At 55.2% G+C, this 24863-nt stretch overlaps 2 protein-coding genes across 8 annotated transcripts in view; one reads left to right on the top strand and one right to left on the bottom strand.

Moving 5' to 3' along the window:
- The first annotated feature begins 481 nt into the window (after nt 1-481).
- On the top strand, nt 482-21788 carry Mtss2 (MTSS I-BAR domain containing 2). Of its 4 annotated transcripts, none has more exons than XM_052728238.1 (14): nt 482-642; nt 4911-4972; nt 5058-5131; nt 5815-5899; nt 5999-6090; nt 6187-6261; nt 7367-7524; nt 7858-7965; nt 8740-8837; nt 10727-10847; nt 17636-17710; nt 18069-18248; nt 18419-18584; nt 18777-21788. In XM_052728238.1, exons 1-14 carry the CDS (start codon nt 574-576, stop codon nt 19562-19564), a joined length of 2151 nt encoding a protein of 716 aa, XP_052584198.1. In that variant the 5' UTR covers nt 482-573; the 3' UTR covers nt 19565-21788. The 4 variants fall into 4 exon arrangements, with proteins under 4 accessions (XP_052584198.1, XP_052584196.1, XP_052584199.1 ...); XM_052728236.1 differs by having other exon boundaries at nt 10631-10847; XM_052728239.1 differs by lacking the exons at nt 482-642; nt 4911-4972 and having other exon boundaries at nt 5799-5899; nt 10631-10847.
- Nucleotides 21789-22174: 386 nt separating this feature from the next.
- The window catches only part of Il34 (interleukin 34), a 58579-nt gene continuing 55890 nt past the window's right edge, over nt 22175-24863 (bottom strand). For all 4 annotated transcript variants that reach the window (XM_052728244.1, XM_052728240.1, XM_052728242.1 and 1 more), the window contains 2 exons: nt 23007-23142; nt 22175-22789 (listed from right to left, as the gene is read on the bottom strand). In XM_052728244.1, the coding sequence (XP_052584204.1) occupies nt 22620-22789; nt 23007-23142 (306 nt within the window). In that variant the 3' untranslated portion in view covers nt 22175-22619. The remainder of the gene's footprint in view (nt 22790-23006; nt 23143-24863) is intronic.

Here is a 24863-nt window from a genome sequence, read left to right as displayed (position 1 = left end):
ACCTCATCCACGGCGGGGGCTCATCTTTAGCGAGCCCAAGGCCTTGAAGGTACAAGCTGGGGGCCGCTCCCGCCGGGGGCTGATCGGGCCCCGCCCCTGCGCCGCCCGGACCCGCGGTGGCGCCCGCGCCCGCCGGCCCCTCTAGCCCGACCAGTCTGGCAGCGCCAGGGCTCGGATTTCAAAGCCCTGGTTTCTGGCCGTGAATGGGCCCGCGCCCGCCCGGCCTTTCCCACAGCCCCCTCCCGCGCTCCCTCCCCGCGGCCCTCCCTCCGCCGCGCCCACGTGACGCCCAAGCCTCGGCGGCTCGGATTACCGCCGCCGCCGCTCCAGTGCCCGCGCCGAGGCTGCGCCGCGAACTGCCCGCGCCGCGCCCCCAGCCTCACCGAGCCATGGCCCGCGCCGCCCGCCCACGGCCCGCAACCCCGGAGCGCGGCGCTGCCGGCCGCTGAGAGCGCGGCCCCGAGGCGGGAGCCCCGGCGCGGCCCCGGAGCAGCGCCCGCGGCGGCCCGGCCCCTCCCCTGCGCGGCTCCCCGCGCCCCTTGCGCGCCCTGCTGCTGCGCGCCCGGCCCCAGCATGGAGACGGCAGAGAAGGAGTGCGGCGCCCTGGGCGGGCTCTTCCAGGCCATCGTCAACGACATGAAGGTACCCCCGGGCGGGCTCCGGGCGCGGGTCCCCTCCGAGGGACGCGTGGCGGGCAGCCGTGTCCCGCTGTGGCCGTGCGGCGCGATGTTCGTGCGTGTGTGTGTGTGTGTGTGTGTGTGTGTGTGTGTGTGTGTGTGTGTGTGTGTCCGTGCCCTTGTCTGAGCCTGTCCTGCTGCGCCCGCCTTGCATTCAGGTCTCTGGGTGCCTGTCTGGGTCCGGGTGAGGGGGTGAGTGCTCGCAGGCTGGGGTGTCCGTGAGGTCGTTCCATACGATCCCGATCCAAGGCTGAGCACCCGCGAGCTCCCTGTGCCCCAGACCCCTAAACTATGAATTGGGTTGTCTCCAGGACCGACCCTTAAGTCCCTTTAACGGATCCAAGGTTTCTCGGGCCTCCGCCCCCTTCCACCACAATGCCCCCACACACACGTACCCCGACGCCCCAAAGCCCAGACAATGCTGTCACCGCCAAGGCAGGAAAAAATAATAAAGCAAAGAACCGTTAACTCTTTCCCCGCCAGCCTCGGTCTCTGAGTGGACGCAGCCCCACCCCCCACCAACAACCCCAGCAAGCTCCAGTACTCCAGACCTCGGGTGGGGCCATCCCTGCAGCCCAAGGATAGGACTGAATCCACCTTGGGAGGAGGCAGGGAGAAGGCTCGGTGCTGGTGAAGCAACCCCGGGGCCAAGGGAAACGTTTTCAGCAACCCCCACTTCCTGATCACTCAAGGTCAGACTGAGCTGGCACCCCTTTCAGATGGGGAAACTGAGGCCTGGGAATGGCTCAAGGTCATTAAGGAGACCATTAGATCCTGCTTCTGACCTCAACCCTAATTTAACCAAATTCTCCCTCACCCCAAAAGAGGCCAGCGTCTGACAGGACTGCTCCAAACTGACGAGGCAGGGAGAGCCTAGCTTCAGTGGCAGGGTGGGAGTCAAGAGCCAATGTTCCTGCCCTTCACCACACTCCTTTCTTCGTCTAGGAACAGGATGGCAGATAGCGAAGGAACTAGGCCCTGCACAGAAACTCCTGAGCCTCCCCACTTCCCCACCTTAGGCTCACACACACACCACCCAGAATCCTACTAGACCCTGGGGGCTGCAGAACCCACATACAGCTGCACCTACCCAAGGGTTTCAGGCAAGTGCTTTGGGAAGGTGGTAGCTTGCAGAGAGGCGAGAGATTGGGGCCCCCTCCCAGTGCTGCTGAGGGAACATCCCCGGTGAGGAGAGGCATATCGTCCAGATCCTTACCCCCTAAAAAGAGGCCTGAAAGCACACTGTCCTGGGACTCGCCGCTTAGCAGCATGTCAGTGCCCCCCCATAGTTCTGTACTTTCCCCTGGGACCCCCCCCCCCTCCCTGGCAGCTCAACCTGAGGGCTCCTTTCTTGGCCCGCAGCATTCTCTGCCCGTCTTATAAGCGTTATAATCTTGGTGCCAGCATCCTTTTCTGAAACTGGGTAACCCAGACCACCTCCCCTGGCCACTCCTGGGCTGGCAGAGGGTGGGAGGCGCCGGCACTGCCTCCCACTGGCAGCCACTCGGCCAACACTGCAGCAAGCAGTCGCTTCTGCCCAGAAGCAGCAGCAGGACGGTATCCTCCATTTCCGTCAGTTGCGAGGAACTCCGATGAGACCCAGGTCCAGTCTCAGCAAGGAGCTCAGGCTCAGTGGCAGGCCAGATTTCTAGATGCGTGGGGACAGGATGGAAGAGGCTTTAGCAAGTGTTGTCACATCACACACGATGTGCCTTTATCAGTGGCATGCATGTGATCAGGGACCCTGGCATGATAGAGGGGACCGGCCACCTCAAGGCTGGTTGACTGGACTTCAGAAAACCGCTTCAGGCTGTCTCACTCGTGACCGGAGAGCCCAACCCCGGACTGAGGGATGGCCTGGGAGGGGGTTCCGCAATCATATCTTCAACCTCATGGACAGAGGCTGGGAGGGCCCTGGAGAGCTACTTCACCCGGCCTTCTCTCTCAAGCCAGAGACTTGAACTTGCCTAGGGCCAGAGGCCTAGTCAGTAGAGGCAACGGGGCCCCCACCCCACACTGGGCTATCCAGAAAAATGGGCTCATCGTAATCCAGAATGGGGAGTATCACACAGACGCATGGACCCTGGCTGTGGGGGAGGGCTCCTAGCAGAGAGGTGGGGGGCTCTTGCCCTCTTAACCAATTTCAATCCGCCCACACTAAGTGCCCCCTAGGAGCCCACACACACAAGCCCTGTAAGGGAGCTGTGTCTCTTCTGATTTTACAGCTGAAGAAACCTGTGGCTGGGGCGGGGGGTGCATGCCCAGGGAGGGTCACCCCCCAAAGCCACACACTCCATCTCAGCCACAGCTACTTCTGTCTCATACTAGTCACTTGACAGCTCCCTCTACTCCTCCGCTCCAGAGCAGTCCTCATGCTGTGGTGTCTCCTCGGTCTCTCCATCCCTGTCACCTCCCCACCCAGCAGTGCATGTAGGTGCTCATCACCCTGCTCCCCTGAAAACAGGATCCCTCTGTCTTGATGTGTCAGATGTAAGATCAGACCTTGGCTCCGATCCCTGTGGCCTCAGACAAATCAGTTAACCTCACTGATCCTCATCAGGAAAATGGGCTTCATTCAGGATTCACTCACAGGGTGGTGGAAGATGCGTGAGCATATGTTGTAAGGACTGAGCCACTGCCTGGCCCAGGACGCTTGGCCAGGTGGTACAGTTACATGGCTAGTGATGACACACAGGGGCTTAGATCCTGGGCCTGGTGAAGCTGGCATTCTCCCTGGGGTACCTGTCATTCCGGCCGTTTCCCCTCTTCTGCCTTTGAGGTCCTTTAAGAACCGTGGGGACACGGGGGGAAGAAGCCCATGTCCTTAAAGACTGAGGTGTCCGGATCCATCTTCCGAGGGGAAACTGGGCTTGCTTCCCCAACACCATGGTTTTTCCCCACCATAGGGGACTGCCCAAGGGTTGCTGAGGGGACTCAGCTTGCCTGGGGACCAGGAGAACTGACAGGACGCCCTGCAGCCCAGCATTTTCTCCACACTCTGGAGAGGGGTCTTAGCAGGCTTCCCTGCCAAGTGGCATTTAGGAGATGTGAGAGTACCCCCTCTTGAGAGACCCCTAGAGACCAATGCCCGGATTAGCTCCTGGGGACTGCTAGGGACGACCTCCCGGGCCTATTTATCCAGAGCTGTGTGGGAGGGGACAGCCCACCCACAACCTCCTCTTCCAGCCTTAGTGCACTTCTCAAATATTTGCTTTCCCTGACACTGGCTTGACTGGGCAGAGAGAGGGTGCTTTGGAGGGTCTGTGAAGCAGCCCGCCCTCCTTGCTGTCCCTGGAGATGCTGGCTAGACCTACCCTGGGGTTCCAGCCAAGCTCAGCCCTCCCTGAGTCCCTGGGACCTGAGGCTCTACTGTCCCTTTTACCTTGAGAGAAGCCTCAGTCCCAGGCAGCCTATGTGGGACAGGGACTGGGCCTTTGCTAGCCCTGGGCTACCCCTTCAAAGAGCAAGGTCTCCCGCAGGGCCCTCCAGGCCAGGGCTGAACTTTTCCAGGCCTGGCGGCCATGAAGAAAGAGCATTAGCCAGAAAAGCCCCTTAATCAGACTGGACAACTCAGTCACCAGGAACCCGACCTCCCTATTGGGAAACCCCCTCCCAGCATAGAGCCTCTGGCCAGGCTAGGATAAAGGCCACACTGTTCCCCTGGAGGGGAGAGGAGGGGCTGGAAAAAGGTGGCTCTGTTGGCTGCACAAGGCCCCATTCAGCCTGGGGCCTACTTGTCCCAGGCAGGCTGACCAGGCTGTGTAGCAGCCATGGCCTCCCTGGGCCTGTGAGCCACCAATGCTGGCCAGGGTTGACTGGCCTGCCCAAAGCAGCTTCCGGGCCACAGTAGATAGACCTTGTCTACCTTTAGTTCTGCCAAGCTCCACCTTCCACAGCGCCTCCTCCTCCTCCTCTGAGCACTAGAAAGCAGGTCAGTGCCCACCTTCCACCACATGTGGTAGGGATATAGTGTCCTCCATTGGACTGAGCCCAGAGCCTAATGAGAAAGCCCCTAAGGAGACCATCTGCCACCCAGGGAGCATAGGTGGCACATGGTTACCAACTGCAAACCAGTCAGACTTCTTCATGCCCCGTCCTGGGCCCCGGGCCCCTCTCTTGCCTCACAGGGCTCAGGCACCTCCTCTGTGCGGGAACAGGGCCATCTCAGAAACTAGAGTTTGGACATGTAGCCCCATCTCACAACATCTTGCTTCCTCTCTCACGTCACCACAGAGCTCCTACCCCATCTGGGAGGACTTCAACTCCAAGGCTGCGAAGCTCCACTCTCAGCTGAGGTGAGGCTGTGCAGGGTTGTCCACGCTGGGAAGGGATGGGTTAGAGAAGGGCCTCTCGCCTGCTGACCACTGTGTATCTCCCCAGGACCACCGTGCTGGCTGCTGTGGCCTTCCTAGATGCCTTCCAGAAAGTAGCTGACATGGCCACCAACACCCGAGGTGGGGAGGGAGCGTGGTTGGAGGTGGGGGATGCGCCCAGTGGGCCGGGAGGCTGGAAAGGGATATGGGCCGTGGGAAGGACACAAAGCCCAGAATGGAGACCTTGGCGTCTGCTGTGATGGCATGGGACAGGTGAGCAGTGACAGGGATGTTGTTACCAGGAGATCACCCTCTTGCTGTGGACCGCTCAGTTAGCCCTTCAGTAGCAGTTGTTGGCGGCCCTATGGTTTCTCAACCATCCCCATGGGCCTTCTGCGAGTTGTATGGGGCAGGTGAATAGTCCTTGGGGACTTGGAGGCCCCTTTCCTCCTGGTTCATCTAGCAAGCGCCTGGGCTTCAGTACTTTTAAGCGGTAACACAACCCACGGTGGCTGCCCCTGGAGTCTGCTGCACATACCGGGGTCCCAGTAGGACCATTCAGAAATATTGCTGGCTTTTCCTTGGGTGATTCACCCAGCTAGGAAATAGGGAAGGCTCCGGGACTGGCTAGCAGGGCACCTGAAGCCAACGAAGGCTGGGATAGCCCGATATCCCAGCCCAAGTCCCCAGGGATACAGGATTGCCGGTGATGGGGGCGGGGCAGGGTCGGCCTTTGTGGAACAGCGCGCCCCCTCGTGGCCCGAGGCCGGGACTGCAGAGGCCCCCAGCCAGGCCCCTTCCCATGCAGCTTGCTTCCTTGCCAGGGGCCACGCGGGACATTGGCTCAGCACTCACGCGCATGTGCATGCGCCACCGCAGCATCGAGACCAAGCTGCGGCAGTTCACCAAGTGAGTGGGCACAGCCGACCGTAGGGGTATCCTAGCCTAGCGAGGCCATCCCTGACCTAGCTCCGCCCGCTAGCCCTAACCCACAGCTCTTTCCCACAGCGCGCTGCTGGAAAGTCTCATCAATCCACTACAGGAGCGCATTGAAGACTGGAAGAAGTCAGCCAACCAACTGGACAAGGACCATGCGAAAGGTAGGGTGGAGCTCTGCAGCGGTGCGGGGGTGAGGGGGTCCCCGAACCTCTCCACAGGGAACCCCTGACTATAGCTCCCCTCTCGCCCCTGCGCAGAGTACAAACGAGCCAGGCATGAAATCAAGAAGAAGTCATCGGACACACTGAAACTCCAGAAGAAAGCGCGCAAAGGTAGAGCCCCCAGCACCCCCAGAGGCCCAGTCCCTCGGGCCCCATTCCGTAGCCCCAACCACCCTCTGGAGCACCCCCAGGGCATCATCCTGGCCAGGGGGGTCCGGTCCCAACACAGGACACTCCAACATGTCGGGTGGGACTGAGGGAGCACCCAGCACCCCAGACTGCCCAGGCCCCCACCCCTCCCCAGGAGTGGCTCATCTGGCTGTCTTTCACACATTCTTTCTTTCTCTGTCTCCTCTCCTCCTCCCACATCCGTCCTGTAGAGCTGCTTGGTAAGTCAAATGTCCGTCCCTTCGGCTGCTCCTTCCCTCCCTGTCGCATTTGTCAAACTCCGCCCCCACCCCCCAGCTCAGGGCCATTGGGAGGAACCTCTCCAGACCAAGGGAGGGGCCTGGGGCACGCTTCCCCTGGTTCCCTTGGGACCCCTGGCCAGAGATGAGTCCCAAGCCACTGCTGGGTCAGTCTGCCAGGCCAGGAGGGGTTCACTGGCTGGGCAGGGTGAGGGTCCCAGGTCACCTGTCACCTCCCCCTCACGGTCTACTCCACGTCATCCTCTGGCCTCTCTCTGTCTCTCGCTGCTTCTTTGTGCTGCTCTTGCTAGCCTGTGCACTGGTCCTGAGCTGAGTTATGACCCATGCTGAGACACTCCTCTTTGCTCCCCAGGCCCAGCTACAGCTCCTGACCCTGCACCTCTTAATGGCCTGGCCTGAAGCTGAGCTGAGCCCCACCCTGTTCTCCTTTGTCCTGCTTTCAACCATTTTCCCCTCTCTCTTGAGGTCAGGGCCACCCTGCTGGGCCAGTTAAAGCATCCTGAGTGATAGAGGCCTCCAGCTGGCCTCCCTGTAGTCTAGCCTGCAGATCCCAGGTGGCTGTACAGCTTGGTGTTGCTGTGTCTGTCTGTCTGTCTGTCTGTCTGCGTGTCTTCTCTGCCTGCTCTGGTGGGACCGGCCCCTCCAACAAGCCTTAGAGTCTGCTCCATGCTCCCTGGCTCCCTTGTCCCCAACCACACAGCCAAAAACACCACCACAGGGGCCTAAGCCATGGGTACAGCCAACCAGGCCAGCGTCCCCAGCGCGGCCTCTCCTCCCAACCCCTGCAGGGAAAGGAGACCTGCAGCCTCAGCTGGACAGCGCACTGCAAGACGTCAATGACATGTACCTGCTCCTGGAAGAGACAGAGAAGCAGGCGGTGCGCCGAGCGCTGATCGAGGAGCGGGGCCGCTTCTGCACCTTCATTACCTTCCTTCAACCTGTGGTGGTGGGTCGCTTGATGAGCTGGACCCTCCCCCCTGGGGAGGGCCAGGGGACAGACCCAGGGTAGACCTCTTAACCTTCCAGATTGCTTCTTGGGGATCTTAGGTGACTTCACTCAGGGCCCAGCCTATCTGGCCTGAAAGCGGGTCTTATAGCTTAGGACACTCTGGCTGAATCTAGACAGATGGTCCACATGAGTTACCCTGGAGGTACAGGCCCAGCCTGAATCAGCATTGATGATCAGGGAAGGGCAAGAGAGGAGAGGCCTACCAGGCCTGTGTCTCCGGAGTGGGTGGCCAGGTGTGGGGGCCTAGGGACTGACTGACTCCTTCCTCAGAATGGCGAGCTGACCATGCTGGGAGAGATCACCCACCTGCAGGGCATCATTGACGACCTGGTGGTACTGACCGCGGAACCCCACAAGCTGCCTCCCGCCAGTGAGCAGGTGCGGCTACCCCTGGAGTCAAGGGCCGAGACCGGGACCAGGGAAGAGACGGTCCTACCCTCGTGTAGGGAGAGAGTAGATAAAAGAGGGAGGTGTTTGGGGGAGGCACTTGGGAAAAGACGACCAGAAACTGTCCAACAGCCCCTGGGAGGTTTCTGGGAATACCTGCCCAAGTGACGTATGAAGTGCTCAGGACCCAGTAGGGCTCAGAGCAACACAGATGGGCAGAAGCCAGGTCCCTGGGGCTTGGTTCTTCAAAACAGAGACCCCTGGCTAGCTGCCATCCACTCCCAGAACACCATCCCTTCCCATAGAACCAAACCCACCCTCACAGAGGCACACACTGCACTAGACAGCCCCTGTGGTTGGGAACTTTCTATGTACCCCACACTCTGTAGCACACCCCCCTCAGGTTGCCTTACTGAGTTCTTTCAACGGTGTTCTGAGCTAGCTCCAGTTCACAGGAGAAAACAAGACTCAGAAAAGTCCAGAGACTGTCTCAACCCCTGATGTCATGGCGCTCCCAGCATTTCCATGACATGAGTCTTTGGGAGCACCTGCTGGTCCCTTGTCTCCTTCCTGGTGGACGGGGCTCAATAATAAGCCAGCGTTAGGAGAAGGCTAGGGTGGCTTGAGATCTTCAGCGTCATCTCCTGAGGTTCATAGTTGAGGACAGAGTGGAGGATGTCGGGCCCTGCCAGCTCTCTGAAGCATGCATGATAATTCTGCAGGTTAGGAGCTGACTCTCATAACCGCCCTCATGTCTCTGTCCAGGTAATCAAAGATCTGAAGGGCTCTGACTACAGTTGGTCATACCAGACACCACCCTCATCACCCAGCAGCTCCAGCTCCCGGAAGTCTAGCATGTGCAGGTGGGTGGGGAGCTCATGGAGGGTGAAGGGGGAGGTAATCCCAGGAGGGGCTAGGGAAACCCAGGAAAGCTGGGTTGGCAATTGCTTTAACACCTCAGAACTCACACAGCATCCAAGCACCCAAGGACTTTTCACATGTAGGGGATATGGGCGCAAGCGTTGATTGGCAGGAAAGGCGGGCAGAGGCTTCATTGATAGTACATCATTGTGTACCAGGTGCCACGGCTTTTTCTTCATTGAGTCCTGGCATCATTGTGTCAGGAGGGGAGCTAAAACACTTGAGTCGTGACTTAGTCATTGGTCTCTGCCAGGCCTAGGACAATGTAGTATGGTAATAAGAAGGTGAGATCAAACTGTGTGTGGTGATGCAGGCCAGTAATCCCAATACTTGGGAAGGGAAGCAGGAAGATCAAGGGTTCAGAGCTAACCTGGGCTGCTTATTAAGACCCTGTCCCCAAAAATAAATTTTAACAAGCTAGGTGGAGTGCCATTTGTGGTAGTGCATGCCTTTAATCCCAGCACCAGGGAAGAAGAGGCAGGTAGATCTCTATGAGTTCAAGGCCAGGCTAGACTACATAGTGAGTGCCAGGACTATGTAGAGAAACTGTTGCCAGGTGGTTGGTGAAGGTGCACGCCTTTAATCCCAGCATTTAGTGGGGGAGATTCAAGGTCATTCCCAACTGTATATCAAGGTGGAGGCCAGCCAAGACTATATGAGTCTCTGCCTTAATAAACAAAACTAAAAAAGTTTCAGATCAAAAAGTGGTGTGGTGGTTTCTGGGAATATCTGTTTGGACTTCAGGGTAAAGGACACTCCAGCCTGGTCATTGCCTCAAGTTGGTCCCCAGAAGTTGCCACAGGCTTTCGCCCTGGCTTGAGTGGGCTTTTTAGGTCTCACAGAGATAGGGAGAAGCTTGAAGTCTTGCTCATCCAACAGACAGGCCCTGAGGTCAGTTTGAAGGAGATGCTTATGGTTCAAGGGTCCTCAGGTAGGGAGGACAGTGAACTCAGAGCAGCTTATAGATTGGGGGAGCTCTGTCCCAGGTATCCCTCTCCCCCAGAATGCTCTCTGTCTGGGCACTGGGAACTAGAGAGAAGCCGGACCCAGTGATCAGTGTATCCTACACCGAGAGGTGGGCCCACAGCCTCTGGGGCCTCTTCAGGCCTTGAATGAGTAGTGGTTGTCCCAGGAGGAATGTGATTACAAAGGCGATGTTTAGGGTTGGAGCCTTGGAGGCCCAAGGTCATGTCCAGGAGAAGGGCAGTCTTCACTAAAATGGCTGGGCAGAAGGGAGAGCCATGGAAAACTGCACTCCCAAAGAGAGGGGGTGACAGGGTGATAACAAGGTAGGACCCACCTGGCAAGCAACCTCCATTTCCAGACACCATCGTCTCACCATATACCAGGTCCTCAACTGTGACTAGACAGCAAGCAGCAGGCTGTGAGGAGGCAGTTTGGAAACTATCAGGCTTGTGTCTGTTCTCAGTTTCCAATGCCTGGTGACTCAGCTTCCCCATCATGAACCTATGAACAACCAATCTGATGGTAGCGTGGGAGGCAGAGGGACTCCTCACTTTGGGTATACCCTGACAGGGACTCCCCAGCACTGAGACGTGTCATCCCAGAACGCTTCAGTAGTACCTGGGTCTCAGGACCTTGTAGTCTGACATTTTCTTCTCCTTCCTTTGCCCTCATCTCTCCCCACCTCCTCTGTCATCTGTCACCCTTCCCTCTCTACACACACCTGTGTCTCCTTGTCCGGCTGCCGTGCCTCCCTCCTTCACTCCCTTAGTGCCCCCAGCAGCAGTAGCAGTGCCAAGGGTGGCGGAGCCCCGTGGCCTGGGGGTGCCCAAACATACTCACCCAGTTCCACCTGTCGCTACCGCAGCCTGGCGCAGCCGGCCGCCACCCGCCTCTCCAGTGTCTCTTCCCACGACTCTGGCTTCGTCTCCCAGGACGCCACCTACTCCAAGCCCCCTTCGCCCATGCCTTCAGACATCACCAGCCAGGTGAGAGGACATCCGGAGGACCGCGTGGGTGGGGAACAGGAGCCTCGTGCCGAACTCAGGCCGTCCTCGAGAGGGGAAGCAGTTAGCGCATGGAGCCTGGTCACATGGCCTTCCTGCTGTTCCGTGTTTCTCTTGTTGATCTCCATCTCCATGCCACTTGTAAACAAACGCTGTATCGTCCATGTTTTAGATGAGTCTCATAAAAAGCATATGCCTGGATGTTCTTGTTTTATCCAAGCCGACATTTTCTGTGCTGATGATCAAAGCCCAGAGCATTGTATAAACTAGACAAGCACTGGGCCACTGAGCCACCCCTCCAGCCTTGGTCATTTGTGTATGTGGTAGTTTTATTATTTATTGTTTTATGTGTGGGGGTGTTTTACCTGTGCTTTGGCTGTGTACTCCGTGTGTGCCTGGTGCCTGAGGAGGCCAGAAGGGAGTATTAGATCCCTCAGAACCGGAGTCATGGACGGTTGTGAGCTGCAGTGTGGGTGCTGGGAAGTGAACCAGTCAGTAGCAAACCAGCCAGTGCCCTCAACCGCTGGCTGTCGCCCCCACATGTGGTATTTTTGAGTCAGGGTCTTAGGTCGCACAGATTGGCGTGTGTGTGTGTCTGTCTGTCTGTCTGGGCATTTGTGTCTCTGTCTCTGTGTGTGTGTGTGTGTGTGTGTGTGTGTGTGTGTGGTATCTGGGCATATATGTCTGTGTGTGTGTGTCTTTCTGTCTGTCTGGGCATATGTGTCTCTGTGTGTATCTGTCCGTCTGTCTGTCTGTCTGTCTGGACATATGTGTCTCTGTCTCTGTGTGTGTGTGTGTGGTGTCTGTCTGGGCATATATGTCTGTGTGTGTGTGTGTGTGTGTGTGTGTGTGTGTGTGTGTAGGTATACATGGGTGCATATGGAGACCAAAGGTCAACCTTGGATATTATTCCCCAGGAGCCATCCACCTTAATTTTTGAGGCAGGGTCTCACTAGACTAGACCTCACCAAGTAGACTAGGCTGGCCCATTCCACGGGTCTTTGCTTTCCCAGTGCTGGGATTACAAGCATGCATAACTGTGCTTGGCTTTTAAAAAATAATACGTATGTTTCTTTTTATTATTCTAAATTGTGGGTAGGTGTGTGGGTCTGCATGTGGGTGTGTGCGGGTGTGTGCATGTGAGTGCAGGTGCCCTTGGAGGTGAGGGGCACTGGAGCGCCTCCAGCTGAAGTCACAGCCAGTTGTGAGCTCCCTGATGTGGATGCTGGGACCCGAACTCAAGCCCTCTGGGAAAGCAGCAAGTGGTGCTCTTAATCACTGAGTCAGCCCTGCAACCCCAGGGTGGCTTTGTGTGGGTTCTGGGATCAGCCTCAGGGCCTCACTCTTGCCCTCTCTGTCCCCAGTCTTCGTCTGTTTACCTGCTTCCATTGCTTCTGGTCGGCTGGGCTTATAACTAACTGTGCGTCTCACATCTCACCTTCTTCTGTCTTTCTGTGGCTCTCTCCTTTTTTTTCTTTTTTACTACCTATAAGGGATTTGGGCTTTTTTGTTCAATTAATTCTTCAATATTTTGTTTTTATCAGAGACAAGTTTTCCCTGTATATTGCAGACTGGTCTCAAACTAGCAATCTCCCTGCTTCAGCCCCCCAAATGCTAGGATTACAAGACTGTAACTCCATGCCTGGCTTATTTCATTTTAGGCTTGTAAAAGAGCTGCAAAAAGCATAGAGTCCCCAGGTATCCTGTCCACAGTCTTACCTCAAGGTCAACATCTTATGTAACCACCAAACAGTTTTTTTTGTTTATTTTACCCCCCTTGGTTTTTTGGAAACAGTGTCTCACTGTGTCTCACCCAACTCAGGCTGGCCCCAAACTCTCCATCTTCTGCCTCCACCTTCTAAATGTTGTGATTATGGATGTGAGCCACCACACCCAGCTTTTATATATATATATATATATATATATATATATATATTTTGAGACAGGGTTTCTCTGTGTAGTTTTGGTGCTGTCCTGGAACTCGCTCTGTAGCCCAGGCTGGCCTCGAACTCACAGAGATCCGCCTGGCTCTGCCTCCTGAGTGCTGGGATTAAAGGCACATGCCACCACCACCTGGCTACCACACCCAGCTTTAACACAAAGGTGAAAATTTTTTTTCGGGTGCGAAGAAGGGAACCCAAGGCCTCTTGCAGCCTGGACAAGCACTCTACCACTGAGCCCCCAAACTATTTTCAGAATCAGGGAAATAAGACTGGTCCAAGTATGACATCACATGTTCTACAGCCTTTTGTTTTGTTTTGTTTTGTTTTGTTTTGTTTTGTTTTGTTTTGTTTGGGGTACACACACATACGCACACGCACACACACACGCGCGCGCACACACACACACACACACACACACACACATATGCATGCACATTTAGCTAGCTTTCTGTCTACTGTCCTTTTATCTGGTCCAAGAGACGAGAGTCCAACACAGAACGTCGAGTTCTTGCACCAGTTTTCTGTCTTTCCCAACTTTGGTGTTTTGAAGAGCACCATTCAGGTATTTTGTAGGCCGCTTGTGAGTTTGGGCTTGTCTGATGTCTTCTTGTTGAGAGGAAAAGGCCAAACGTCTCTGGCAAGAACACCACGTATAGCTGGGCAGTGGTGGCGCACGCCTTTAATCCCAGCACTCGGGAGGCAGAGCCAGGCGGATCTCTGTGAGTTTGAGGCCAGCCTGGGTTACCAAGTGAGTTCCAGGAAAGGCGCAAAACTACACAGAGAAACCCTGTCTCGAAAAACCAAAAAAAAAAAAAAAAAAGAACACCCCGTATCAGCTGTGGGATGTCATTTTGACTCATGACTGGTGACAAGGTGAAGTTGGCCAGACTACTCAGTGTTCCTTCTTCTCTTCTAATTAATGAAGTATCGTCTGGGTGACACCTTGAGACTCTGCAGATGCCCTGCTCACCATCAGTCGTTCACACCCTTCTCTTAGCATCTTCCCCTGCTACAATAGGGGTTTCCTGATTCCATCATCCCCCCACATTTATTAACTGAAACCTCACTGTAAAATCGACCTGTCCCTGCTCGCCGTTTATCTGCGCAGACAATCACTTGTTTGTGCCATAATGGACGCATAAAACTATTTGATTCTATGGGTTAAAACCCATTACCACTGAGTCTCAAGAATTTTTTAATTGATGTATACTGTCCACCCATACAAAGTAAATGTACCACAACGGTGTATCTGAGTCTGCAAACTGCACACACTCACGTAGCCAGCACCAAAACAAGACACAGTTTGACCCCAAGGTCCCTGCATTCCTCCACTGCTACTCTCCCACATGCAGGGTAATTGCTGTGTGCGTGTGCGTGTGTGTGCGTGTGTGTGAGTGTGTGTGTGCGCATGCGTGAGTATGTGTCCGTGCGTGTGTGTGTATATGTGTGCGTGCGTGTGTGTGCACGTGTGTATGTGTGCATGCGTGTGTGCGCGTGTATGTGTGCGTGCGTCTGTGTGTGTATGTGTGTGTGCGTGCGTCTGTGTGTGTATGTGTGTGCGTGCGTGTGTGTGTGTGCGTGCGTGTGTGTGTATGTGCGTGCGTGTGAGTGTGTGCACGCGCGTGCGTGTGTGTGCGTGTGCATGCGTGTGTATATGTGTGCGTGTGTGTGTGCATGCGTGTGTGCGCGTGTATGTGTGCGTGCGTGCGTCTGTGTGTGTATGTGTGTGCGTGCGTGTGTGTGTGTGTGTGTGTGCATGCGTGTGTGTGTGTGTGTGTGTGTGTGTGTGTGTACACCTATAACTTACTAGGCTAGGAGTATAGTTCAGTTGCCAAGCACTTACATAGCATGCATGAAGCCTTAGGTTTGGTCCCAGTACCACAAATATTTACATATATGATTTATATGAAATCATACAGTATGTGCCTTGTGTGTTTGACTTCTGCTGTCAGCATTATGTGTATGAGATACGAGATTCATCTGTTTTACATGATTCAACATGTTTTACATGTTATATATCATTTTCATGGATATATAACGTTCTATTGCATAAGTATGTCATTTATTTGAGTAGTCTATGTTTTCAAGACATTTAGATAGTTCCCTGGTATTCGAGGTTCATTTATGTTGCTGTGATAAAATATCCTAACAAAAAAGCAGCTTAGAAGAGAAAGGGATTTATTGATTTTATAATCCAGATTATAGTCCATCTTTATAGGGAAGTCAAGGTAGGAACTTCAAACAGAGAGAGAGGAGTGAATGAGCACATACATGCTTGCTTGTTTGCTTGTGCTCAGCCTGATTTTTTCACTCACACAGATCAGGACCCCCTGCCTAGGGAGTGGTGCCACCCACAATGGGCTGGCTCAGTTAACTTAAGACAGCCCCCCATAGACATGTGCACAGGCCAATCCAATTAGACAGTTCCTCATTAAGACTCTCTTCTCGGGTGATGCTATATTCTGCCAAGGTGACAAAGCAAACCATCACACCATGGCTACGCATAGTACTGCTGTACACGTTCTCGTACACAGTTCTGTGGGAAATGTGGGTAGGAGTAGACTTGTGAATCGCAAGATTCTTATTAACAAGGCTGTAATAGTTATTGGCTGATGTCGCATCCCTACCATACCAGCCCTGGTATTTTACAACTTCTTCACTTTAGTCATTTTGATAGGCATACAACAGTGGTACCCTGTATTTGAATGTTCCTTACGATGCTGTGGTAGAATGTTTTTCATACTTTTTATTTGAGACAGGGTCTCACTATGTAGCCCTGGCTGTCCTGGAACTCACTCTGTAGACCAAGCTAGACTCAAACTCACAGAAATCTGCCTGTCTCTGCCTCCCGAGTGCTAGAGTTAAAGTTGTATGCCACTAGGTCTAATGTATTTTTCATACTTTTAAAGTCCATTTGAACATCTTTTGTGCAGGGCCTATTCATATCATTTGCCCGTTTTTCATGAGAGAGAGTGTATTTGTGTGTGTTGATTTTCAGAACTCTATATCTTGTAGATCCATGTCCTTCATCAGAAATATTCTCAGAGTATGCTTTTACTACCTTATTGGTATCTATTCTATTTTTTATTTTATTTTTCTTTATTTTTTTCTTCTTTTGGGTTGAGACAGGGTTTCTCTGTGTAGCCCTGGCTGTCCTGGAACTTGCCCTGTAGACCAGGCTGGCCTCGAAGGCATATCCTTGCCTCTGCCTCCCCAGTGCTGGGAATAAAGGCGTGTGCCACCATGGCCTGGCTGGTATCTGTTTTCTAATATTTATATGTTTTTATTTCATGTGTATAAGTATTTTCTTGCATGCATGTGCACTACTGTATGCAGTACCTGAGTAGGCCTGAAGAGGGCATCAGAACCCTTGGAACTGGAGTTAGTTGTGAGCCACCATATGGGTACTGGGAACTGAACCCAGGTCTTCTACAAGAACAGCAAGGTGCTCTAAACTGCTGAGCAGTCTCTTTAGTAGAATCTTTGAAGGACTAGAAGCTCCTAATTTTAAGCTCAGTCTAGTTTAGACATTTTAAAAATCGTTAGTGATTCTGCTGTCCTGCCTGAGATACTGGATCATTCCAAGGCTCTTTACTCCATCGTCTTGTTTCTCCAGCCCCTTTACTCTCTGGTTTGTTTGTTTTTTAAAGATCTATTTATTTACTATGTACACAGTGTTCTATCTGCATGTATGCCTGCAGGCCAGAAGAGGGCGCCAGATCTCATTGTGCATGGTTGTGAGCCACCATGTGGGTGCTGGGAATTGAACTCAGGACCTCTGGAAAAACAACCAGTGCTCTTAACCTCTGAGCCATCTCTCCAGCCCCGCTCTGACTTCTTTTTCTTGCTTTATTGCACTGGCAGAGATTGCCAGCACTGAGTAAGATGTTGATAGTGGGCATCTTTGTCTTTTCCCCAGCCTCAGAGGGAGGTGTCGGCATTTCTGTGGATCTTCTCTATTGGGCTAGTGAAGTTTCTTTACTGTTCATTGTTTGTGTTAATGTTCATTCTTCTGGGCCTGGACGTTGAGCTTTCTTGCTGAGTTTTAACACTGGGTTTTTTAGTTGTTTAACGTCACGTTGCTGAACATGGATGCGTTGTTCCCCGCCCCCCCCCCCCCCCCACTCCTCTTCTCTGGTGCTTTGGTCTCCTTCCTCGGGGTGATCGATGCTCATCACTAGAAGTCTAGTGGTCCAAATGGGGAATAGCATGGAAGTGGGGCGAGGGGCGCTGCTGAAGCTACCCTGGCTTAGCTGATCCATCCCATGATCCATCACATGGTGATGGAGCATCACCTGACTCCAGCTCTGAGCTCAGTGCCAAAGTCAGCATCTGCCTTGAGGTCCCCTCTTCCTTAACATCTCCTCGCAGCTCCTGTGCTCGACAGTGCTCTTCCTCCCTGCCACTGAACATCTGCACCCCTAAAGACTTGTGAATCTCGTCTCTAATCAGCCTCATCCTGCCCATCTGCTGCCCAGTGCCCAGCCCCAGCCCCAGTCCTCCCTTACTTCAGGTTATACATGTGGGGTTGTGCACAGCTCAGTCAAGTGTGCCCAGAAGGGCACTCAGTGAATCCTAAGTGGAAGCCTTAAACCATGCGGCTCTTGGGCTAGGTCAGTGCCTGCAGGAATGTGCCCTGGGCTGCCGCCCTCTGTGGTGGTCTTGGTGGCCGTAACACCAAGAGGGGAGTACCGGGTGAAGTGCTGAATCAAACTGCCCACTGCATGCTACCGCTGTGACCAGGACTCTTTTCTCCTCCCTGCCTCCCTGGCCTGTCTGTCCGCGGGGGCCCCCATCTGCGACCACCCGCTCGCCTCTGCATGGCAGAAGTCCTCCAGCTCTGCGTCCTCCGAGGCCTCAGAGACCTGCCAGTCGGTTAGCGAGTGCAGCTCCCCCACCTCGGTCAGTGCCCTTGGCCCCCAGTCCCATTACCATCACCGCTGCCCGCCCTGTGCCCTCCTGACCCGGGGCAGTCGCCACAGCAGGGACAGCCAGATTCAGCAAGAAAGCTGTATGTGCTGGCGCTTGCTTTGTGAAACAGTTCACCTGGGCACTTACTGTGGCCGTACCCTTCTGTCTGGAATACCCTGCCCTGCCCTGGGCTGGTGGGACGGAATAGTCACCGCTGCCCACCAGATTTGGGCCTCAGCCCTGATTGTAAACAAGAGGCCCCCTCGCCCCCTGAGCCTCAACCACAAGGAAGGGCCTCTTTGGTCATGGGCAGTAAGGTCACGTCTGACTTGCTTGTCATAACTTGCAGGACTGGACCAAGGCCGGTCCCCATGAACAGCCCTCGGCCACCGCCCTGCAGCGGAGGAAAGATCGCGTGGAGCTCCTGCGAGACACCGAGCCAGGCCCTGCTGGTGGGGGCACCGTGGCCTCCAGCGGAGAAGAGGCGGTACCACGACCTCGGATGTGTCCTGCCACCATAGCAGCCAAAGTAAGTAGACGGCTCCCCCGCCAGGCCCCACCTTCACTTCCAGTCAATGCCAGGATGCCCACAGGTGCTCTTTGGGGCCCACTCCATCCACCTTAATGGAACCACCTCGAATCCCAAAGGAGGGTGGAAATGGAGCGTGGAAAAAGTCCGCCATTTTCCCCACCCCTCAGCATGGTGAGGAGGTGTCCCCTGCTGCCAGTGACCTGGCCATGGTGCTGACCCGTGGACTGAGCCTGGAACACCAGAAGAGCAGCCGGGACTCCCTGCAGTACTCCAGCGGCTACAGCACACAGACTACCACACCTTCGTGCTCCGAGGACACCATCCCCTCCCAAGGTGGGCCTAGAGGGATCCCACGGGCTGAGTGTGCTTGCTGAACCTTCACAGCCCCAGGACCCACCCGACCCGGGACGGCTGGGATGAGGGTCAGACCAAAGAGGCCTGCCTTCCCTCTCTCTGTCTCGCTTGAGTAGATATGGGGTTCAGGGAGCATCTTGGCCCTGGGCTCACCACACCCTGTGTCTCCAGGCTCAGACTACGACTGCTACTCTGTGAATGGAGATGCGGACAGCGAGGGGCCCCCTGAGTTCGACAAATCATCCACCATCCCTCGAAACAGCAACATTGCCCAGAACTACCGCCGCCTGATCCAGACCAAGCGCCCGGCCTCAACTGCTGGGCTGCCCACGGCAGGGCTGCCCACAGCCATGGGGCTACCTTCAGGTGCACCTCCTGGTGTGGCCACCATCCGCCGCACACCCTCTACCAAGCCCACTGTGCGCCGCGCCCTGTCCAGCGCTGGCCCCATCCCCATCCGCCCACCCATCGTCCCTGTGAAGACACCCACAGTGCCCGACTCCCCTGGTTACGTGGGGCCCACACGGGCGGGCAGCGAGGAGTGTGTCTTCTACACAGACGAAGTGGCCTCACCTCTGGCTCCAGACCTGGCCAAAGCCTCCCCGAAGAGGCTCAGCCTGCCCAACACAGCCTGGGGCAGTCCATCCCCAGAGGCAGCTAGCTACAGCGGGGCTGGGGTTGGGCTGGCCGCTGAGGACGATGAAGAGCAGCAGCTGGCTGCCAACAGGCACAGCCTGGTAGAGAAGCTCGGGGAGCTGGTGGCTGGCGCCCATGCCCTGGGCGAGGGCCAGTTCCCCTTCCCTACTGCTCTGTCAGCCACCCCCTCCGAGGAGACGCCCACCCCACCCCCTGCCGCCACCAGTGACCCCCCGGCCGAAGACATGCTGGTGGCCATCCGACGCGGGGTCCGGCTCCGCAGGACCGTCACCAACGACAGGTCGGCGCCCCGCATCTTATGATGGTGCCACCCTCCCCCTCCCTGTCTGGGCTGGCACAAGTAGGTGGCCTGGTCTGTGAGCAGCGGCCAGCCACTCTGAGCAGTGGCACGAGCCAGAAGACAGAACAGCGCCGGGAAAGAGGCACAGCCACTTTACAGAAAGACAACCAGGCTGATCTCAGCATCTCATGGGAAGTGACTTCCTTTACGCACCTCGCCAGGACAGAGCCTGTTTTATACTTCCCGTACCTACACATCCTCCTTCCTGCAGGCCCTGCTTTGTCCCAGCCCCAGAGCCCATAACCAAGGGCTGGGCCTGCCACATGGGCCTCCCACCTGGCCTGGGGTCCACAATCCTCTTCCTCCGGTCCCGCTGTCCCCCAGGGCCATGTGCCCAGCTCTTTCCTTGAATGCTGGCTCCCTGTCTCCCTGCCTGGGCCCTGTACCCTCTCCTCTTGCCTTTACCCTGCCTTTCCCAGGCTCCACTCTTTTGGGGGCAGGGTGGTGATGGGGGGGGCCAGGCACTCAATCAGCTGACTATCAATTTGTGACTGGGGTTAGGCAACAGTCAGGTGTTGGGAAGCCAGGCCCACTCGTGGGGCAAGAGAGCCTCAAGGGAGGAAGTGTAGGGGCTTTGTCTCAGGACCTTCCAGCTCCCCTCCCCCTGTGAGGAGTTGCTAGTGGAGGCCAGGCAGCAGGGGGGTGAGGCCAGAGGCCCACACCAGGTGTTTCAAACATCCTGCTCTCATCTGAACACTTTGAGGCTTTAACCCGGGGTACCTTGGGGTTACAGTCTCGCCCATTGCTGGGGATAAGGGCTGGAGCATTAGAGGGTATGGGGATTATTTTATTACTGTAATAAAATGGAGCTGACCCCAGACAAGAGCTTTGTGTGGGGCCAGCTGGTGGTACAGGGTGTGTGTCTGAGTGCCTGAGAGACAGATGTGGGGGCCCCACCGAGGGCTCTTGGCAGGAGAAGGGTGGAGTCAGCTCTCCCCCAACCAGGGGAAGCTGCTCTTGTCGCCAACGTCTGGAGTGTTGGTAGAATAAGGCTGGAGAGGGTAGGCCAGGGGCCTGTCTGGCCAGTCTGTTGCGGTCTGAGTGAGCTGCAGGCTCAGCTGAGAGCAAGGCTTAGAAGGTTGGTTTTGACTTTCTGTTGCTGGAGGCAACGCCATCCCAAGAAAGTCTTCGCCTGCAGCCCTGGCTGGGGCGGGCAGCAGGGCCCAGAGAGAGTGTGGGGACTGCCTCCACTGTGCAACCCACGTGTGAGCAAGTCAAAGCATGTGTGTGCAGGGCGAGAGGAGGGATTCAGGAGGTACGGGTAGAGCAGGCAGCAGACTCCCCCGCCCACAGGGAGTCCAGAGAGCATGCCTTGGTCTGGATGGAATGGAGTTGGGACTGACCTGGGCCCAAAGTCATGGGTGCTCCAATGCCCATGAGACTTCTAGAGAATGATCTCCAGGTCTGAGACCTGGTCCACCAAACTCAGTTGTCACCAGAGCCCCGAGTATAGGGTCCAGGAAAGCAGATAGCTAGATGTGGAACCCTGGGGTGGCATATTGGCTGCACTTTCCCCAACAGGGCTGATGGAAAGGGATGCAGGATGTGGGGTGGGCAGATGTGGCCCCTACACCCAGGGTGTGACTGGGTCCTGGAGGAGGGGGTCCCTGAGAGAATGGGCTCACTGCCATCTGGGGGCTCCAAGCCCTGCTGGGAAGGGCGGTCAGGGACTTTCCAGGAAGAGGATGGGGTGGCACCCCCACCCCCACTCAGCCTTCCCTTCCCTCCAGGGCTGTACATACTCCATCCCCCGTCTGACCCACAGTACCCTCCCTGCTACCACCTCCTCCTTAGTACCCACCTCTCACCTAGGCCCACCCTCGGGATCCGAGCCAACCATCCTGCATCACAGACTTTGGTTTGGGGCTTCTTCACATACATTTTATTTTTCATTTTGTACAGCAGAATATTCTTTTCAAACGTGTCTTTTGACTGAAGTAACTTTTCTGGTGCTGTTAACGTGTTCCTTTCTTTTAATTTATTTTGCCACCCCTCCTGGTTCCGACTCACCCTCCCATCCTCTCGGCCCATCAGAACCACTTTTTTTCTTTTCTTTCTGTCAAGTTTTGGATAAATTCTCCTACCCACCCCCCTTGTCCATCCTCTCCTTGATTTAAATAGTCACTGCTACAAGTAACAAGTGCACTGTGAAGATTCCAGTATTAATAAAGTGGTACTGTAGTTAACACCCCGGCCCCGCCTGGCTTCCCTGGGCTGCTGCTGCTTATCTGCTCTGCTTCCTCTCCTGCATCCTGGCCTTTGTCATCCCTGACCTGGGGCTGCAAGCCCCGAGTGAAGGACTTGGGCAGAGACTTGAGTGGGTCTTTGAGGTGCTCCCCGGGAGACTGGGGGAGGGGGGCACCAGAGGGAGGGAACAAACATGGCCAAAGAGGCACCCCAGCGGACATCACTCAGGCCTGCTGACACTTCAGGAGCTGGAAGAGCTGGCCCTGGGCAAGGCTGTGCCCACTGCAGCTCCAGACACCCAGCCTCAGCCCCAGGCGGAACCAAGCCCACCCTCCCATCTCCAGAACTCGGTCCCTCCGGGTCACCTTGACAGATGCAAGCCAAACCAAACAAGTGGCCATTTTAATAGAAAAGGGAACCAGAAGAGCATTGGCGTGGCAAGATACGGCACTTGGTCAGTCCTCAGCTCAGCACCCCACATTCAGCACAACTGGGAAGCCCCAGCGAGTCCCAGAATAATGTGTGACACCCCGCCTCCATCCTCCCACCTGTGGGGCAACAGCGTTGGTAGATTTCAGAACCAGCCACAGGTAGGGTGGCTGTGGGGGCAGCCACCAGCCTTCCCTCCACACCTCTCCCCTGCGGCTCCAGGTGGTGTCACATGGGTACAAAAGGCAGGGTGCTGAGCCTGGCGGTGGAAAAGAAGGCACCACACCTTTCTCAGGAGGCCTTTCCTGCAGGTCTACCTACCCACCATCCCGGAAGGTCGGACCCAGGCCAGTTCCTGGAGAACATCCAGTGGCCCGACCTAGGGTCAACGCGCAGACCGCTCAGGGTAACGGACCATGGCTTGAGCCTGGGGAAGTGGGCAAGGAGGTGGGGGGCTGCCGAGGCAGAGGGTACACGTTGGCGGCTGCACATTGCATCAAGGACCCCGGACTGTGGGGATGGAGACTTGGCAGCTCACAGTCCTGCCATTTGAGGATGGGACTTTGTTTACCTGCAAGACAAAAAGGAAAAAAAAAAAAGCCCTGAAGGACGGAACAGCCAAACCACACATGCTTGTCTCCGTACTCTAGGCCCATCCCAGCTTCCAGAAAGAGCCTGTCAATCAAGAACAGAGAGCGTCCTCAAGACAGTGTGGACTCTCCCCCCACAAACCTGGGCCCAGATCCCTTGGCCGACTGCCACCAGCCCCACCCACAGGGTCTCCTTACAGCAAGAGCAGTACAGCAGCTCCATGACCCGGAAGCAGTTGTCCAGCAAGGCTTTGGGCCGCACCAGCTTCAGGCTTAGGCCTGGTGTACTTAGAAGAGATAACACGGCTTCCACCTGAGGGCCGATCTCCACATCCTAGGAGGGAGGAAACCGTCAGGACAAGTAAAGAGAGAGGGACCCCACCACAGGAGAGCCACGGCAGCTGTCTAGATGCCTCGATTCAACAAAATACAGCTTCCAGGGACCAGAAGGCCGTGAGGGTCCCGGTTGTCACCCCTCACAGAGGCTTCTGCTTCTCTGTCATCAGAAAATAATCACAGAGCACAGGCCAGCACAGGGAGGAAACTGGACCTCCTTGTTGCTCCAGCATGCGCGATCACCAGCCTCCAGTCCAGGAAACTGTCCATCAGAAAGCAAAGCCCTCAAGAACCTGAGGATCCCAGAAGCGTGAGCCACACAGGCAGAGCTGAAGGTGGGGCTCCAAGCTCGTAACTTCTCGTCACAAAACTTAACAGAAAGGACAGTGTGGAGAGTGCTGTTAGCCCTGGAAGTCCGGGACCACTGTAGAAGCACCGTGGGAAAGGTAGGACCTGAGGTAAAGGACAACCTTGCCAAAGGTGGCCATAGCCAAGGCAAAGCACTGGGCTAAACTTTGTGCCCCCGGCCCTCCAAAATACCCTCCTACCCTTCAATACCTGTGAACATGACCCTTTTTGGAAATCGGGTAAATGTAATAAAAGCTCTCAAGTTTACGTCATCTTGTATTTAGAATGGATGATAATCCAGTGACTAATTGGCGTTTCCCCTCTCAGTGTTGGGAATAGAACCTAGGGCCTTATACACGCTAGACCAGCTCTTAACATCCGCAGCCCAGGGATCTTTATAGAGAAAGGTCAGAAAGACAGAGAGGTACCTGCCAGGAGCCATGGGAAGAATGAGACAGGTCAGAGTGGTGCCACCTCTAGCCAAGGAATAGGAAGCACCACCTAAAGCTGGGAGAGACAAGGACCTTCAAGGGAAATCGGCTCTGCCAAGATCTTGATTCTGGACTTCTGGTTTCCAGGAGTGTGAGCATGGTTTAAGTCACCCAGTTTTAGCTAATTCATTATAGCAGCCTAGGAAAGTTGTGGCCAAAGGTGGAATAAGGATGCTAGAAGGGAAAGGAAGGCCAGCCCACAGCCCAGTTCCTGTCTGGGAAGAATAAAGATGCCCAAAACATAAATATACCCTTGCCTAATGACAACCACTGCCACCAAGGGCCACTGAGTCTCCAACAGAGACACTCAAAGTCAGAGACAGCAGGCAGGAGATATTCTCCCAAAAGCCGAAGACCAGCCTAAAGCCGGACATGGTAGCATACACCCGTAACCCTCACTCAGGAGACTGAGGGATGCGGACGGAATATAAGCCTAAACCAGTGTGCACACAGAAGAAGACCCTGACTCTACAAACAAACAAAAAGGAAAATCAGCAAAACTAACCAGCAGTTCCTCAAAAAACTTAATACCACATGACCCAGAGGCCATAGCATCACCACATGACCCAGAGGCCATAGCATCATTCTACTCCTATTAATGTACCTTTTTTTCTTCTTTTTCAGTGATGGGGTTTGAATTTAGGGGCTCACAAATGTGGGACAACCACTCTACTATCAAACTGTACCCCGAACCCAGTGTATGACCTTCACTGACTTTGCTTTGGGTTGGGGGGGTTGTTTTGTTTGTTTGTTTGTTTGTTTGTTTTAGTTTTTCGAGACAGGGTTTCCCTGTGTAGCTTTGGAGCCTGTCCTGGATCTTGCTCTGTAGATTAGGCTGGCCTCGAACTCACAGAGATCCACCTGCCTCTGCCTTCCGAGT

This window comes from Peromyscus californicus, unplaced genomic scaffold (assembly GCF_007827085.1).
Source record: "Peromyscus californicus insignis strain IS unplaced genomic scaffold, ASM782708v3 Scaffold_8__1_contigs__length_139910024, whole genome shotgun sequence".
In the NCBI taxonomy this organism is placed as follows: Eukaryota; Metazoa; Chordata; class Mammalia; order Rodentia; family Cricetidae; genus Peromyscus; species Peromyscus californicus.
The sequence above is the reverse complement of the archived record's forward strand: the minus strand, read 5'-3'. Positions and strand labels throughout refer to the sequence as shown.